This window comes from Scardinius erythrophthalmus (genome assembly GCF_964197995.2).
Source record: "Scardinius erythrophthalmus genome assembly, chromosome: 23".
NCBI classification, from domain to species: Eukaryota; Metazoa; Chordata; class Actinopteri; order Cypriniformes; family Leuciscidae; genus Scardinius; species Scardinius erythrophthalmus.
In genome coordinates, this window is record NC_138243.1 from 8279226 (window position 1) to 8293280 (window position 14055).

At 35.0% G+C, this 14055-nt stretch overlaps 2 protein-coding genes across 3 annotated transcripts; one reads left to right on the plus strand and one right to left on the minus strand.

Annotated features, from left to right (window-relative positions):
* Positions 1–2979: 2979 nt before the first annotated feature.
* LOC308683784 (uncharacterized protein) lies at positions 2980–4562 on the plus strand. Its single transcript, XM_081354528.1, has 3 exons — positions 2980–3110; positions 3574–3730; positions 3857–4562. Exons 1-3 carry the CDS (start codon positions 3068–3070, stop codon positions 4227–4229), a joined length of 573 nt encoding a protein of 190 aa, XP_081210654.1. The 5' UTR covers positions 2980–3067; the 3' UTR covers positions 4230–4562.
* A 2900-nt stretch (positions 4563–7462) lies between these two features.
* On the minus strand, positions 7463–13505 carry cops4 (COP9 constitutive photomorphogenic homolog subunit 4 (Arabidopsis)). 2 transcript variants are annotated; one of them, XM_081354520.1, is made up of 10 exons: positions 13347–13505; positions 12532–12611; positions 12005–12156; positions 11825–11928; positions 11561–11714; positions 10017–10167; positions 9732–9902; positions 9534–9649; positions 7868–7952; positions 7463–7769 (listed from the first exon to the last, which is right to left on the minus strand). In XM_081354520.1, exons 1-10 carry the CDS (start codon positions 13418–13420, stop codon positions 7636–7638), a joined length of 1221 nt encoding a protein of 406 aa, XP_081210646.1. In that variant the 5' UTR covers positions 13421–13505; the 3' UTR covers positions 7463–7635. The 2 variants fall into 2 exon arrangements, with proteins under 2 accessions (XP_081210646.1, XP_081210647.1); XM_081354521.1 differs by lacking the exon at positions 13347–13505 and adding an exon at positions 13127–13334.
* Positions 13506–14055: the final 550 nt, after the last annotated feature.

The window sequence follows — 14055 nt, forward strand, 5'->3', positions numbered from 1 at the left end:
AGTTTAATTTTTATTATTATTATTATTATTATTATTATTATTATTATACACAGGGGCGGACTTTACCATTAGGCAAAGGTCGGCAATTGCCTTGGGCCCCAAGCTACCTAGGGGCCCCCAAAATGCCCCATTAATTTATGCTTAAGTTTTTTTTTTACATTTTTTTTTTAATTTTCGCAAATTATATATTTCTAAATCTCCATTTGCGAAAAATGGCATCAAATCATTAGTCGCAGAAAGGAGGGGGCCCCCCACCTCACTACATTGGACTATTCCATTATCTCACGCATCTGCGAAAGTGACAAGGCTGTATTGCGACAAAAAACTGACAGAGAAAAAGAAGTGATTGACAGAGTGTACAGAGTAGCCTAGTAGAGTAAAAATGAAGCGAAGCTACACAAGCGGTGCTGAAAAAAGGAGGAAAAATTGCAGAATAAGGTAACAAACTTTTTTGTGATGCCCGCTGACAATGACAACAACGATACAGGAAATACACAAACAGAGCAAGATGAGTCTAAACGTGAAAATGAAAAGTTTCGAAGTTACCCAAGCGTCTCAAATAAAAGAAAAAAAGACTCAGATACTGTAAGTAGGCTATTTGGGAAAGCTGCCAAAGATGACAAACTTTTTTATGGCTAGGAACAACAAACGTCCAACGCACAGAAAGATCGTGAAGCAAAGAGGACATGGAGACCGACAGACAAAACAGAGCAGTTTAAATTACTCAGGTCTCAGATTCTGTCAATTCTATTACGAAATAATAAATACCGTTTGGAGCTTGTAATGTGACGTGACCGATCCCTAGAGGCACGTGAACTGATCATCTTCGGTAATAACTTACCAAAATGTATTCCTTATTCATAATATCGACCAATCAGTGTTTTTCAACCGCGGAAAGAGGTAAAACAGCTGGAGAACAATCGTCACATAACATTTAGCCTAACGTTCCTCAGGAAAGCCATTTAGTTACCATAATATAGGCTATAGCATGTTAGTTGACTAGAAAAATAAGATATAAAGAGTATTTAGCTAAATAGGGCCTATGTGTAGGCCTACTATATTATTTATTTAGTATATTGTTTACTTATAATTTAATTATAATAAAAAAGCATTGTTTAATTTTAGTTATTTTTAACCTTAAATAATACCAGTTGATATGGCTCTCTGTATGTTCACAGCATTATGTGAGTTTTTTTTTCTTGAGAAAAATTAACGCCTATCTTGTGTACCTAATATGTATCCAAATGAGTCAATATTGAATCAAATCACAAGAATTGAATCGAAATGGTGAAATTTGTCAAGCAAAAAAAAAAAAAAAAAAAAAACAGAGCTTACCAGAAATTGTAGCATGTAAACATTGTAACGTTTCTGTTTAGGAGTGAATACGTGTATGCAAGGTTTAAAGGGGAAGTTTTATTTCTCCTCTCCAACCTTTACCTGCCTATTCACCATTCAGTCTGTAAAAAAGAGATTTCGCTCTCTTTTAAAGGTGCAGTGTGTGATTTTTAGACGTTACAATAAGTCGATCTTCATAGAAGGGGGTTCCCGCGGTTATGTAGATATAAATGACTCATTCTAAGGTAATAAGAACATAACGGTTCATTAAGTAAGGTCTTTATACACCACTGAAAACATAGTTATGGATCTTATATTGCATTTCTGTCAATAGATCCTCAGAAATATGACACATTGCACCTTTAAAGATCGGATGGGGGGCCCATACATACCTTCGCCTTGGGCCCCCAATTTGCTAAATCCGCCACTGATTATACATAGTTCCCACAGGCCAATTAATGTCACGTGACCTCCCCGGAGATGCCATCTTTGATGGCATAAGCTGCTGTTTACAAAGTTTTACAAGCAAATTTCGAATATTTCTTTCTGTTTATAATGTTACGAAAATCATGAAGGGACAACGTGACAGAGATTATAAAGAGACTCCATTAACACATTAACATAAGACAGAGAGAGGTACAATGCGAAAATTTCAGAATAAATGGTGTGGATCTGTATGCGCTAACGAAGGAAGCACTGAGCACTGATTATGCAGCTTTGCCTCAGATACAGTATTATCATGTGTACCTACCATTATCTGGTATTGGCTAGGAGTTTTTACACATCTGAGCAATTCCGAGCCTGGAAATCACTGGAGGCGTACAATCAGTTTGCCGAGGGTTGGGTTGGTGACGTTTGCTCAAGTGCAATCAATGGAAAAGTAGCGAAGGTAAAGTTAGGTAGTAGCATGATGCTATATACACGGTATAAAAATAAATAAAACTCGCGTGCAAATGAATTAATGTAATGCAGAACTACTTTATATTAATTCGTTTTAAGTTAACTCTTTTGAGTGTTTTTTTTTATTTATTTTTTATTTTGCGATGCTTTTAAAGTAATTTTATGTTTATTTTATGTAAAGTTTATTTGTTTCTATGAGTTTATTAAAATTAGAAAGTGTATATAAAATTTTAAATTAGAATTAATTTAGATTCATTTGACACTATTTACAACTTTTTGATTATTATTTTTTATGTACAATAAAACTAAAAGCTGAAGATGTTTGTGGTGTATCATTCATCAGTGCTTCTTTTTCCACTCCAACGTTCCAGTAATTCCTGCCCACTAAAAGCTGCACGGATAAATTTGCTTACCCCACAGATAGGCCCATCTATGTAAACGATTTAGAAAAAGTTCCATCAATTCACACTTTATCCCCTGGTTTCACAGACAAGGCTTAAAGGCCCGTTCACACCAAGCACGATAACTATAAAGATAACGATAAAGATATAATTCTAAAAATCGTTCTCCATATTAGAGAATAACAGAGTTCACACCACAACTATAACGATAAAGATATGAGGAACGATATCGTTGGGATCACTTTCAGAACGATTTTTTTCCAGCTGTCAAACGATAAAACACTGACAGCCAATCAGAATCCATTTTAATTTAAAGGTCTCGCGCATTTAAAATGGCAGATGACATTGCAGAGAGGTTAATCGTCGAGGTACAAAAAAATCCTCCACTGTTTGACAAGTCAAACCCCCTTTTCAAGGATACGTTAAAAAAGATGGATATATGGAAAGCAATCGGTCGTATCCTGGGAATAAATGGTGAGAAGTATTAACGATGAGATATTATGCAGTTAAGCATAGTGTAACAAAATTACCTCAGGTAGCTGCTAGGCTATCCAGCGCTAGTTTTGACAACATTACTGAAGTTGCAGTGAAAAAGGCGTTGTATACATAAAGATGTTGACTAGGCGATGTTTTTATCCCATCTATTGACTTCGTCAGCTAAATTCACTGTTAGATTAGATCGATTACACTAGACTTGCTAGATTCACTGTTTAGATGCGCTCGGAACATAGCATGCTGGCTGAGGACATCTGCTGACAAAGACGTGTAAATGCAATAAGAACAGCAAAAACATATTCAATGACATGTTGTAAACAACAATTATAATAAAATGTAATCTATAACATCAGTCAATATCATTAAAGCTATTGTAGTACGTTTTTCTCATTTCATGTTCAAAATGTGTGTATGTGTGTATATATATATTATTTATTTATAGGGGATAGTGCTAGGAAGAAGTGGATTAACATCCGAGATGCCTATCACCTAAGTAGAAAAAAAGCAGCCACCAAAAGTGGAGACCCAGCTAAATTTCAGAAGCCGTACAAATATGCAGGGATCCTGGAATTTATGATTCCACACCTTCAGTTCAGGGAGTAAGTTAATTATCAATAATCAGAACTTTACTTTTGCTTTACACTCATAATGAGTTAATTTATTATCTAACTATTTTAAAATCTCATATGAATTCTAATGCAGACCACATAAAATTGTTTTAATAGAACATCCAGTAATCTACCAGATGAAGCAGAGGAGGAAAATGATGCAGATGAGAGACAGCTAGAGTCGAAAGGGCAGAAGAGAGCAGAACCAGGGAATAAATCCAATTCTGCACCCAAAAGAAGTGGCATTTGTGCTCCATCTGCAGTTGATGCTGCAATAATGGAGTATTTGGGTAGCAGGAAACAGCATCAGGAGGATGAGCTAGATGCATTTTTTAAGTCAATGGCTACCTCCATGAGAAAGATGCCAGAGCACACAAAAGCTAAGCTAAAATTTAAGATTCATGAGCTAGTCCATATGGCAGAAATGGAGTCAATGTATGAAGCAAGTGGATCCTCTTCAGCCAGTGAATTCGAGTACACATATTTATAGTCTTCCACATACTGTTACAACTTAACTTTAAAATGTGCAGATAAAATGTCTTTAAATGTTTTGATTGTTTAAGGAATAAATGAGTCAATTTATGTGGTAAGCTTTTTTTAGTCATTCTAGTCAAATAAAATTGTAGTGTTGAGTACATTGTGTTTTTAAATACTTCATAAATATCATGAACAAAATAGAATGGCATAGTTGTGCTACTGCTAACTGCAGTTCAATTCCCTATTGAGCCACTCCAAAGCAAGCATTCTGCTGCCATGGGACTGCTCCAGTAGTGGACATAAAATAGTCCTTGTAGGCCTCCCTTATCAGAAATGCTTCCTTTGATGGATGATTTCCACACTGCTGTAGATTCTGTACAGCTCCACTGCTACTGGATTCTGCCAAACACTCTGGTGCTTGGTGTTGATTTGATGGGTCTGTGGTTTTGATTATGTAGTTATGCAGGACACAAGTGGCCTTTATATTATTTTGTCCACATTTTGGGGCTGCAGCTTGATCCTCCTTTGGTACACCTCCCACTTGGATGCAAGGATCCCGAATGAGTTCTCCACCACCCTCCTGGCCCTTGATAGCCTATAATTATAAATTCGTCTAGCCTCGTCTAGGTCCTTTCCAGGGAAGGGGCGCATTACATTCTGTGACAGTGGGAAGGCCTCATCAGCCACAATCACATGGGGTATTGGTTGTGAGAATCCAGGCAGTGGTCTTGGTTGAGGGATTGCCAAGTTGTCACTTTTTATTGCTTTCCCTAAAGCACTTTGAGCAAAGATGCCCCCATCACTGTTGGAGCCATGGCCACCAACATCTATTATAGTAAAGCAATACCTGTGGTCAACCAGGGCCATCAAAACAATAGAAAAACCACCTTTGTAATTATAAAAGGTGGATCCAGAGTTTGATGGCGCCTGGATGACCACATGCTTTCCATCCAGAGCTCCAATGCAGTTTGGGAACTGCCATCTCTCCTGAAATCCATCTGCAATTTTTGTCCAAGCATCTTCATTTGGTATGGGCATGTACTGAGGCTGCAGTTTTTTCCAAATTGTGTCACACACCTCTGGGATTATTGTTGCTACAGTTGATTTTCCAAGACGATAGTTTAGGTATATTGTTTTGTATGAATCTCCTGTAGCTAAGTATCTAAAAAACAAAACAAAAACAATGGCAATGGCAATTTATGAACTAATACACCTTAAATAATCTTCAAAATATTAATAATTTTAGCAAAATGAGAGGATAATAAATGTAGCATTTTATTTACTACTCTGGTGAAACTGTTTCACACAACATATAGTCCACAACACAAAATTATAGCTTTTTTTTAAAGCATCAGTGAATGTTTTCACCCTTTGATCTCAAAATCATGTAATTGCGGGGAGAGTTCAAATATGCAGAAGAGGCTGTAAAACCAAAGAATGTGCAGGACCTGGGGAAAATTTCTGAAGAACATTGCAGTAACTGATCATGACAAACAAGAGACTCTTGAAAAAAAAAAAAAGATCATCCACATAATGCATGACACAGTATCAAGTATCAATATCAACTTTTGAATATCAAGCTATAATTTTGTCTTGTGGATATATCTTTTTATATATATAGTATATAGTATATAAAAATGCATTTTATGTCACCAGTCTGATTAAATCACCAGTCTGATTAAACTGTTTTATATATATATATATATATATATATATATATATATATATATATATATATATATATATATATATATATATATATAAACATCTGTTATGTAAAGCAGTTTAATCAGACTGGTGCTAAAAAAATTATATTTTAATATTTCTCTAAAATTACTAACATTTTGCACATTCTGAAAGGTGTAGGTTATGTAAACTATATGAACTTCATAGCCTACTACTGCTTTTAATATAAGGCTGCTATTATCACTATTAACTATTATCATCCTACTAAACTACTATGTGCAAATAGCATTACTGTAATAGCCAACATGTTGCTCCTTTGTCTCATCTTTCTTTTTTTCTTTTTTTTGTAGCCTAATGAAATTTATCCAAAAGTTTGTTGGATAGCATTTCCTAATTAGTCAGTGGCTATATACTATAGGGCAGGCTATATACCTAAGACATACAGCCAAACGGTCTCTGGCGCTGATCGGATTTCTGAAATTTGTTTGGCTCTTGCTGATGTCCTCTTTCACGATGTCCAGGATGTCTTGAAACTGTTGTTGATTCATTCGAAAATATGAATAAAATTTGTCTTCAAAAGACGACAACTCTCTAATCAGAGTGACGGATTCTCCCAACTCCTCTCGTCTTTTAAGGATATCGTGTACGCCAAAAGCTAGTCCCAGACTAAAATGGATGTTTGAGCTGTTTTAACTGAAAGCAACTTGTACTGACATATCTTAAAATATGTCAATGCCATGGTTATGTCTCAATGCTTTTGTCACAGCAGTAATGTTTTTTTAAGGCACATTTATAAAAGCTAATTGAACTAAGGCCTAATCCTGGCTTAATCTAAACCCTGTCTGTGAAACCAGGCCTATATCATCAATATGATATGTAGTGTCATATCACCCAGCCCTAACATGCAGTAATGCTTTAAACACATTTGACCTGATAACAATAAAAATGTAGTTAGTGATTATGAAAAATTTTATATTTAACAATTAGAAAACATTCTTCTATTTTACTATGTAGTTTTTAGGTTGTCATACAAAACCCTGGGAGCATTATTTTATGGGTAAAAAAGGGTTAAAAAATGATTTCTCCAAATTCAAACTCTGAAAATGTTGGATATTTGAATACAGTTCAGTGCATTTTCTTTATTTCACGAAAATAATGAAGGGTTATAACCAGTGATGGTCAATATTACCTCAGTTACTTACTTACCTCTGATCAGAATATTATTATAACATTTAACCTTTTTGAAAACTATTAAGCAAATGGTTGGATGCATTTTTTTCCATTAAGCACAGTTTTTCTCTGCTGTCAGAATCACTGGTCTAGTGCGAGTCTCCAAGTTCCTCCTTTTTTTTTTGCTAACTTTCGTTAGATTTGAGGCCCGTGCAAATGACTTCAATGTGAGATTAATGGCCACTCTATTCCATTGGCTTGTAGTATTTCACTTTAAGGTTTTCTCTTTTGTCACTTACATCAGACATGAAACGGGGCATTTTGATTAATGTTTTATATAGCAGCAAATCTATGAAGCAAAATCGAGACAACATTGTAGAGAGACGAAGAAATTTTCACAACGTTTATTGGATACTAACAGACCGTAACTATGAAAATATTAACCTCACAAGCAGAAAGGTCAAGCTTAACAGAACATTAATATATATGCGTCAGGAGTCTTTCAGTTTTGACCAATGAGAGGAGAGAAAGCAAAGTGATGTAGACAAGAGTATGAGTCTGGTTTATTGTGTCATCTGTGCCTCGATGGCTTGTGCCGTCCACTCGGGTGCTGCCTGACTGATCTTCTCCAGGAGGTTGTTCACCTGGAAGCACAGCGACTGAATCTGCTTGTCCCAGGTGGGCAACGGCTCTCGCGCTGATGGAAATAAGAGATGTCATATTTGTAAGCCTCTTTAATTTTATTCATGGCTATACAGTCTTCATCCAACATACTCAGTCAAAAATCAAACATACTTTCAAAATGGACAATGCCATCTATCTGGTCGATGAATCCATTCATGCGGCCCTCGGTAATCATTTGTGACGCTATCTTTTCTGCCTGTGAAAAGACAAAGATATTTATAACAGCATGAATTACATAGAATATTTTTAAACTTTTCTCTCTCGCTCTATACATATATATATATATATATATATATATATATATATATATATATATATATATATATATATATATATATATATTAGTGGTGGGCATAGATTAATTTTTTTAATCTAGATTAATCTCACTGTAATCTTGGAATTAATCTTGATTAAAATGGCTCATTTGAATTCCGCCAAAGGCATTCAGAATACGTGTGCTACCCAAATAATGACTAAAGGGCACGCGTTTCTTAAATACAAAGTGACAATTAAAAGAACTTGTGAAGAAATGCCAGAGATTTTTTTTATTATTATTAAACCTGACAAAGTATGATTTTTTTTATTTTATTGTTTTTACTTTGAGCAATGATGGAGCTATAATAGACTCTTCTTATGAGCATATAAAACAAAACAGCTCCTTGGAAAAAATTAAATGTAGCCTAATATTGTAGTAGTTATAAACAAAGGTCTATTTTTAGTTCAGATTAACATTTGAGGGCAGCAATTTTATTCATAATGTCAAAATAAAACCAACGTAATGTTACTTGAAAGCATTATAGCCTACTATTCCTGCCAAACTTCCATGGTTGCTGCTAGTGTTACTACAGTAAATCCATGGTGAATGTTAGTTCATGTTAGGACACCGGATAGTTCATTCATGGCACAATGTTTGATCCATTGTATTTGTATTTGTAATGGAGAAATGTGAATGTTTCTCACTAGATCTCGCAGCAGTGTTATTACTTCTGTGGCGAATTCAAATGCTTTCTTTACTGGATCTCTTAGCGCTGTGTAGTAACAGTGTCGCATGATCAAGATCGGCTCGCGCTGCACTGGTCCAAACTGATAAACAACGGTCCGTCAACCACACAATAAAGAGTAGCTCAGTTTCGTTTCCGCTTACATTACGTTTGCCATTTGATGTCGGACAATGTTGTGGTCGCGCCAGCGTCTCTTACATTATGAGCGCGCTTGCCACGCGCGACCCGCCTACATTTGAAATAACGAAATTTTGGTCGGCAGGAAAAATGATCCAACAAACCGTTCGGTTTGAAAATGCGTACCAAACACCGAACCGAATTCGGCTAGGTATACATCGGCGCTAAAACATCAAGGTGAAAGTCATCATAGCTTGCGTAGTATAGACCCAGCTCCCAACCCAACTTTGAGAATAGATTAACAGCGATATTTTTTTTATCGCCCGATAAGAGTCTCACGTTAACGCAGCACGTTAACGCCGATAACGGCCCACCACTTATATATATATATATATATATATTTAATTTTTTTGGCACACCTACCAATGGCCAGTGACTAAAAATTTACTGGATCTTAATTTACATTTTTTCATGTTCATGTATTTTTAAAATTCATAAAAATCGGCCAACTGGCGAGTGACACTCTTTCATATACTTGCCAACACCGATTTTTACTTGCATTTGGTGCTTGGCAAGTGTTAATTTTAGGCCCTGTATATATATGTTTTGAACATACTTTATATTCATATTCCTAACAAAGTCAGTAAACACAGCTGTACCTTTGCAGGTGGAATCTCCAAAAGTGCTCCTAACTCTTCAAATGTGATATTATTGTACAGCTTGCTAGCAGACAGCAGGTTGTGCTCAATGACTGCTCGGTCTAGGATGCTTGAACCTGAAAGCATTAGACAAGTATTAGTCATTGCCTTTGCAGTACTAAAGTAATAATCATTCAGATTCCCAATAATATGTAATACCATCGGCTGTGGTGGCTTTCTGATGTGGCATCAGCATGGCAGCGAACTCTTGCAGCTGGTTTCCCCGAATTATTCGATCCAGGTACATTTTTTCCAGGATGCCGTAGGCGGAAAGTTGCTGACAGCGCTCGTCCTTGAAGAGAGTAGCCAACATACGAGAGCGCTGCTGACCTTATGGACACATTAATAACTGATTAGATAATGCGACCAGCTTCACATGAGGCTGAAACTGGCTAATCGCAGTTCCGGTAGCTTAGCATTAGTGGTGTAACGCATTAACAGTACCTGCAGAGGCCAGTATAGTGCAGTGAAGCGCGTGTTTCAAGGCCTCCAGACGCTCAGTCTCGTGGACGATGGATTTGTAAGAAAGCTCATTGTAGCGCTGAGCTGCCTCGATGAACTTCCTCCGATAATCCAGAACTCTGGCATAGCAAACCTGCAAAACATGATGGGATATATTACAGTTTCACAATAATCATAAAGCAGCCAAATATTACAGAATCACACACTGTCAATTTAGTAATTAACAGAACTTAGTATTTAAGACAATGAAATTTAAATTGTCTCAAATATTATTATTTTTTCAACCAAACACCCATTAATCATGTATTTATATTTTCATGTTTTTATTTTTATTTTAAATTATCTACATTTCATTTTTATTTAAAAATATTTCATAAATATGTAAATTATGATTCATATATTTTACATACATTTTATATATCTTAAATATATTTTAATCGTATTATAAATATAAATTTGTTGAATTAAACAATATAAATACAATATATTTATAATTAAGTAATTAAGTAATTGAGGTTTTATTTATATACATTAATTATATTACATTTTAATTTTTAATATTTTACATTTTTTTTACCTACATTTTATCTTTATTTCAAAAAATATTTTCATAAATGTGTAAATTATTATCCAGATATTTTATAAACATTTTATATATTCTAAATATATTTTAATTGTATTATAATAAATATAAATATTTATTTGTTGAATTAAACAAATACATTATATTTAATATATATACATTTTGTTTATATATATTACATTTATATTATATTTAAAAATGTTTTCATTAATGCATAAATTATTATTCATAATAATTATTTATGTACTTATATTTAGTACTATTTACATTTTAATGTAATTTTTTAAGTTTTTATAATGTATCTACATTTTATTTTTATTAAAAAAATATTGTCATAAATGTGTAAATTATGATCCATATATATTTTATAAATTCCATATATTTTAAATATATTTTAATTGTAATTATAAATATAAATACATATTTGTTAAACAATATAAATACATTATATTGAATATACATTTTATTATATACATTTATAATATATAAGTATATTATGTTTATATATTAAAAAAAATATATTATTCAGATATTTATACTGTGTGTATATATATATATATTGCTTTTTATTTATTCAAATATATATTTATAATAATAATTACAAATATTTGAAAAACATAAAGTAGACATAAAATGTATTAATTTAAACATTTATGCAAATATTTTTAAATAAGAAAAATGTAAATATATATGTGTGTGTATATATATATATATATATATATATATATATATATATATATATATATATGAAAATATACACACACACACATTTTGCACACATATAAAAATATAAAAAATTTATGTATTTTTTATATTTAAAAAATATAAATTCAGTTAAAAAATATGACAGCTGTCTTTAAGTCCATTAGTGAGCTTTAGGGGGAAATAAAAGGTCAATTTGCATATTCGAAAAGGACAAAATATTGTTCAATTGATGGCGCACCTTGTAGTGAATCTGCAGCTGTTCATTGGTGGATTCGTTCTGAAGTAAAGACGCTCGATTGATGTAGGCCTCGGCCTGAACCGGGTCGTCATCCTCTAAATACAGCCGAGCGATTTTCAGGTAAGTGTCCAACTTGTAGTCCACGTTGTACTGTCTATAGAATCAGAAAAACAGATGATAACGTAAATACATCATTAGCATTTTGGGCGACTTGCAAATGAAATTAAGGAGCTTGAGTTTGTTCCAAGAGAAAAGTGAGCTTACTTTTGACCCGTCTCCAACGGGATTCCCACGAGAACCTGGGCGGCGTTCCTCCAGTCCTCCTCTTTCTCATATATTGTGGCAAGATGCTGTCTGATGGAGGCCACCTGCAAGAGCACGAGATCTGCTCATATACATGATCCAGGGCAGCACTGAGGTGAGAGTATCTCTCAGGACACATACCTGTTCTTCAAATGAGATGACTCTGGGCTGAATCTTCTCCAGAGTGAAGTGACACACAGCTTTCGCCGTGCCTTCTGGCAGGTTTGGAAGGTGTGAGCAGAAGTCTGTCAACAGCTGTCTGGATATGACCAGGCTGACGTTCTCATTGACCACTGTGCAAGTGTGCGAAATAGAGGCGCTCATCAGTTTAAACAATGTAAACAGAGCAATTCAATACAAAACAATTATAGCGGAATCTATTCGAATTATATTATCAGACTAGTGTACTTGAATACTAGTGTACTTGAATACTAGTGTACTTGAATACTAGTGTACTAGAATATTAGTGTACTTGAATACTAGTGTACTTGAATACTAGTGTACTAGAATACTAGTGTACTAGAATACTAGTGTACTTGAATACTAGTGTACTTGAATACTAGTGTACTTGAATACTAGTGTACTTGAATACTAGTGTACTAGAATACTAGTGTACTAGAATACTAGTGTACTTGAATACTAGTGTACTTGAATACTAGTGTACTTACTCGCTTCCACAAATGCTTTCAGTGACTCAAGTTGTTCTGCATCAGTAAACTGAAGAGCCTTTTCTAATATTTGACGGTATCTGTCAGAAGAAACACATTCATATAAGAAAATAACTAGAATTTTTGCAAAAGAACACAACCATATTTATACTTATAACATTTTAAGTTGGATAACAAAATAAAATACTGGTTGCCAATTTGTTACTTGTTATTTTGCTAGTCAGAGGCAGGTGTGTTGGAGGTAAGTGTCATTCTAGAATATTTGATTGGATTAAAACATTGATACGCCCCTGAATGCAAGATCAGTCATCAATATTTTGGTCACTTATTAGCAGAAAAAAAGACCTTAAAATTTTGCGTTTGATTGATGAAATACCCATTTGTCAAACTTTAGGTGCACACAAGGATATAAATTACCTCAAACCTAAAAGACGTCGACTAAAAAACTCCAATTTTGATTTAATGAGGTCTTTAATTTAGTAAAGTGCTTTTCAAGTTAACTTATAGCCATTACTCCAGCGGCCAGCACTTGCAAAATACACCATTAAATACATTATCATACGACTATTTATAAATTATTCTAATAGCGACTAACCATTTGCAACATATAACGTATTTCGACTGCTATCAAACAAATGTAGGCATGTTGACAGGTCTCATCTGCACTGCATATCCTCACGCTAGCTAATGCTAGCCAGCAGTCACCGCATCTGCAGCATCACATCTTTCATAAGAGCATAACCTACACAATAATACATTTATGCAATAGACATACAGTAAGAACCAATACTGGTAAATGACTTGAGAATACATACTTCCCAGCAAGATCTTTATGAGACCCACTAGAGTTCATCAGCTGCGCGAGCTCCTGCTTCACGCCGGACGCCATTTTCCTTGTCAGTCAAACAACAACACTTGCGGCGGACCACCAGAGGGCGCCACTCAACCCCGGCCTGAGGGAAACTGCACATCACACACTGACCACCAGAGGGCGCCACTCAACACTCAATCCCGGCCTGAGGGAAACTGCACATCAGACACTGACCACCAGAGGGCGCCACTCAACCCCGGCCTGAGGGAAACTGTACATCACACACTGACCACCAGAGGGCGCCACTCAACCCCGGCCGCGATATTTTTTTCCCAGGATTGTAGGGGAAGACCATAGACTCACGAATATTCATTAGGGAAGTCATCCCTGATTGGTCTGATGACCTACCCCTAACCCCACCCCTAAACCTACCCGTCACTGGGGTTAAGACCAATCAGGGATGACTTCCCTAATGAATATTCATGAGTCTTCCCCTACCATCCTGGGGAAAAAAATATCGCATCCCGGCCGGAGGGAAACTGCACACCCTGAGCACTAGAGGGCCTCAGGGTATTTCTTTACTTTTCACTTTTTGTTATATAAATTTGTTAATCAAATTTAAATTTCATGTAAATTCCAAGTTTCAAGTTTTTCTTTCAGCCTCTGCCTTTAACAGCCAGACTTTCAGCCAACCCAAGGACCCCAATAGATTT

What these genes read in the sequence shown, in the direction of transcription:
- LOC308683784 (XM_081354528.1), top strand. Translation starts at nt 3,068, where the DNA reads ATGGATATATGGAAAGCAATCGGTCGTATCCTGGGAATAAATG. An exon ending in TCGTATCCTGGGAATAAATG is followed by an intron (nt 3,111 to 3,573) that starts GTGAGAAGTATT and finishes ATTTATTTATAG; the next exon opens with GGGATAGTGCTAGGAAGAAG. An exon ending in CCACACCTTCAGTTCAGGGA is followed by an intron (nt 3,731 to 3,856) that starts GTAAGTTAATTA and finishes TTGTTTTAATAG; the next exon opens with AACATCCAGTAATCTACCAG.
- cops4 (XM_081354520.1), bottom strand. Translation starts at nt 13,420, where the DNA reads ATGGCGTCCGGCGTGAAGCAGGAGCTCGCGCAGCTGATGAACTCTAGT. An exon ending in AGCTGCAGATTCACTACAAG is followed by an intron (nt 10,168 to 11,560) that starts GTGCGCCATCAA and finishes CATGTTTTGCAG; the next exon opens with GTTTGCTATGCCAGAGTTCT. An exon ending in TGGAGATTCCACCTGCAAAG is followed by an intron (nt 7,953 to 9,533) that starts GTACAGCTGTGT and finishes GTCTTTTCACAG; the next exon opens with GCAGAAAAGATAGCGTCACA.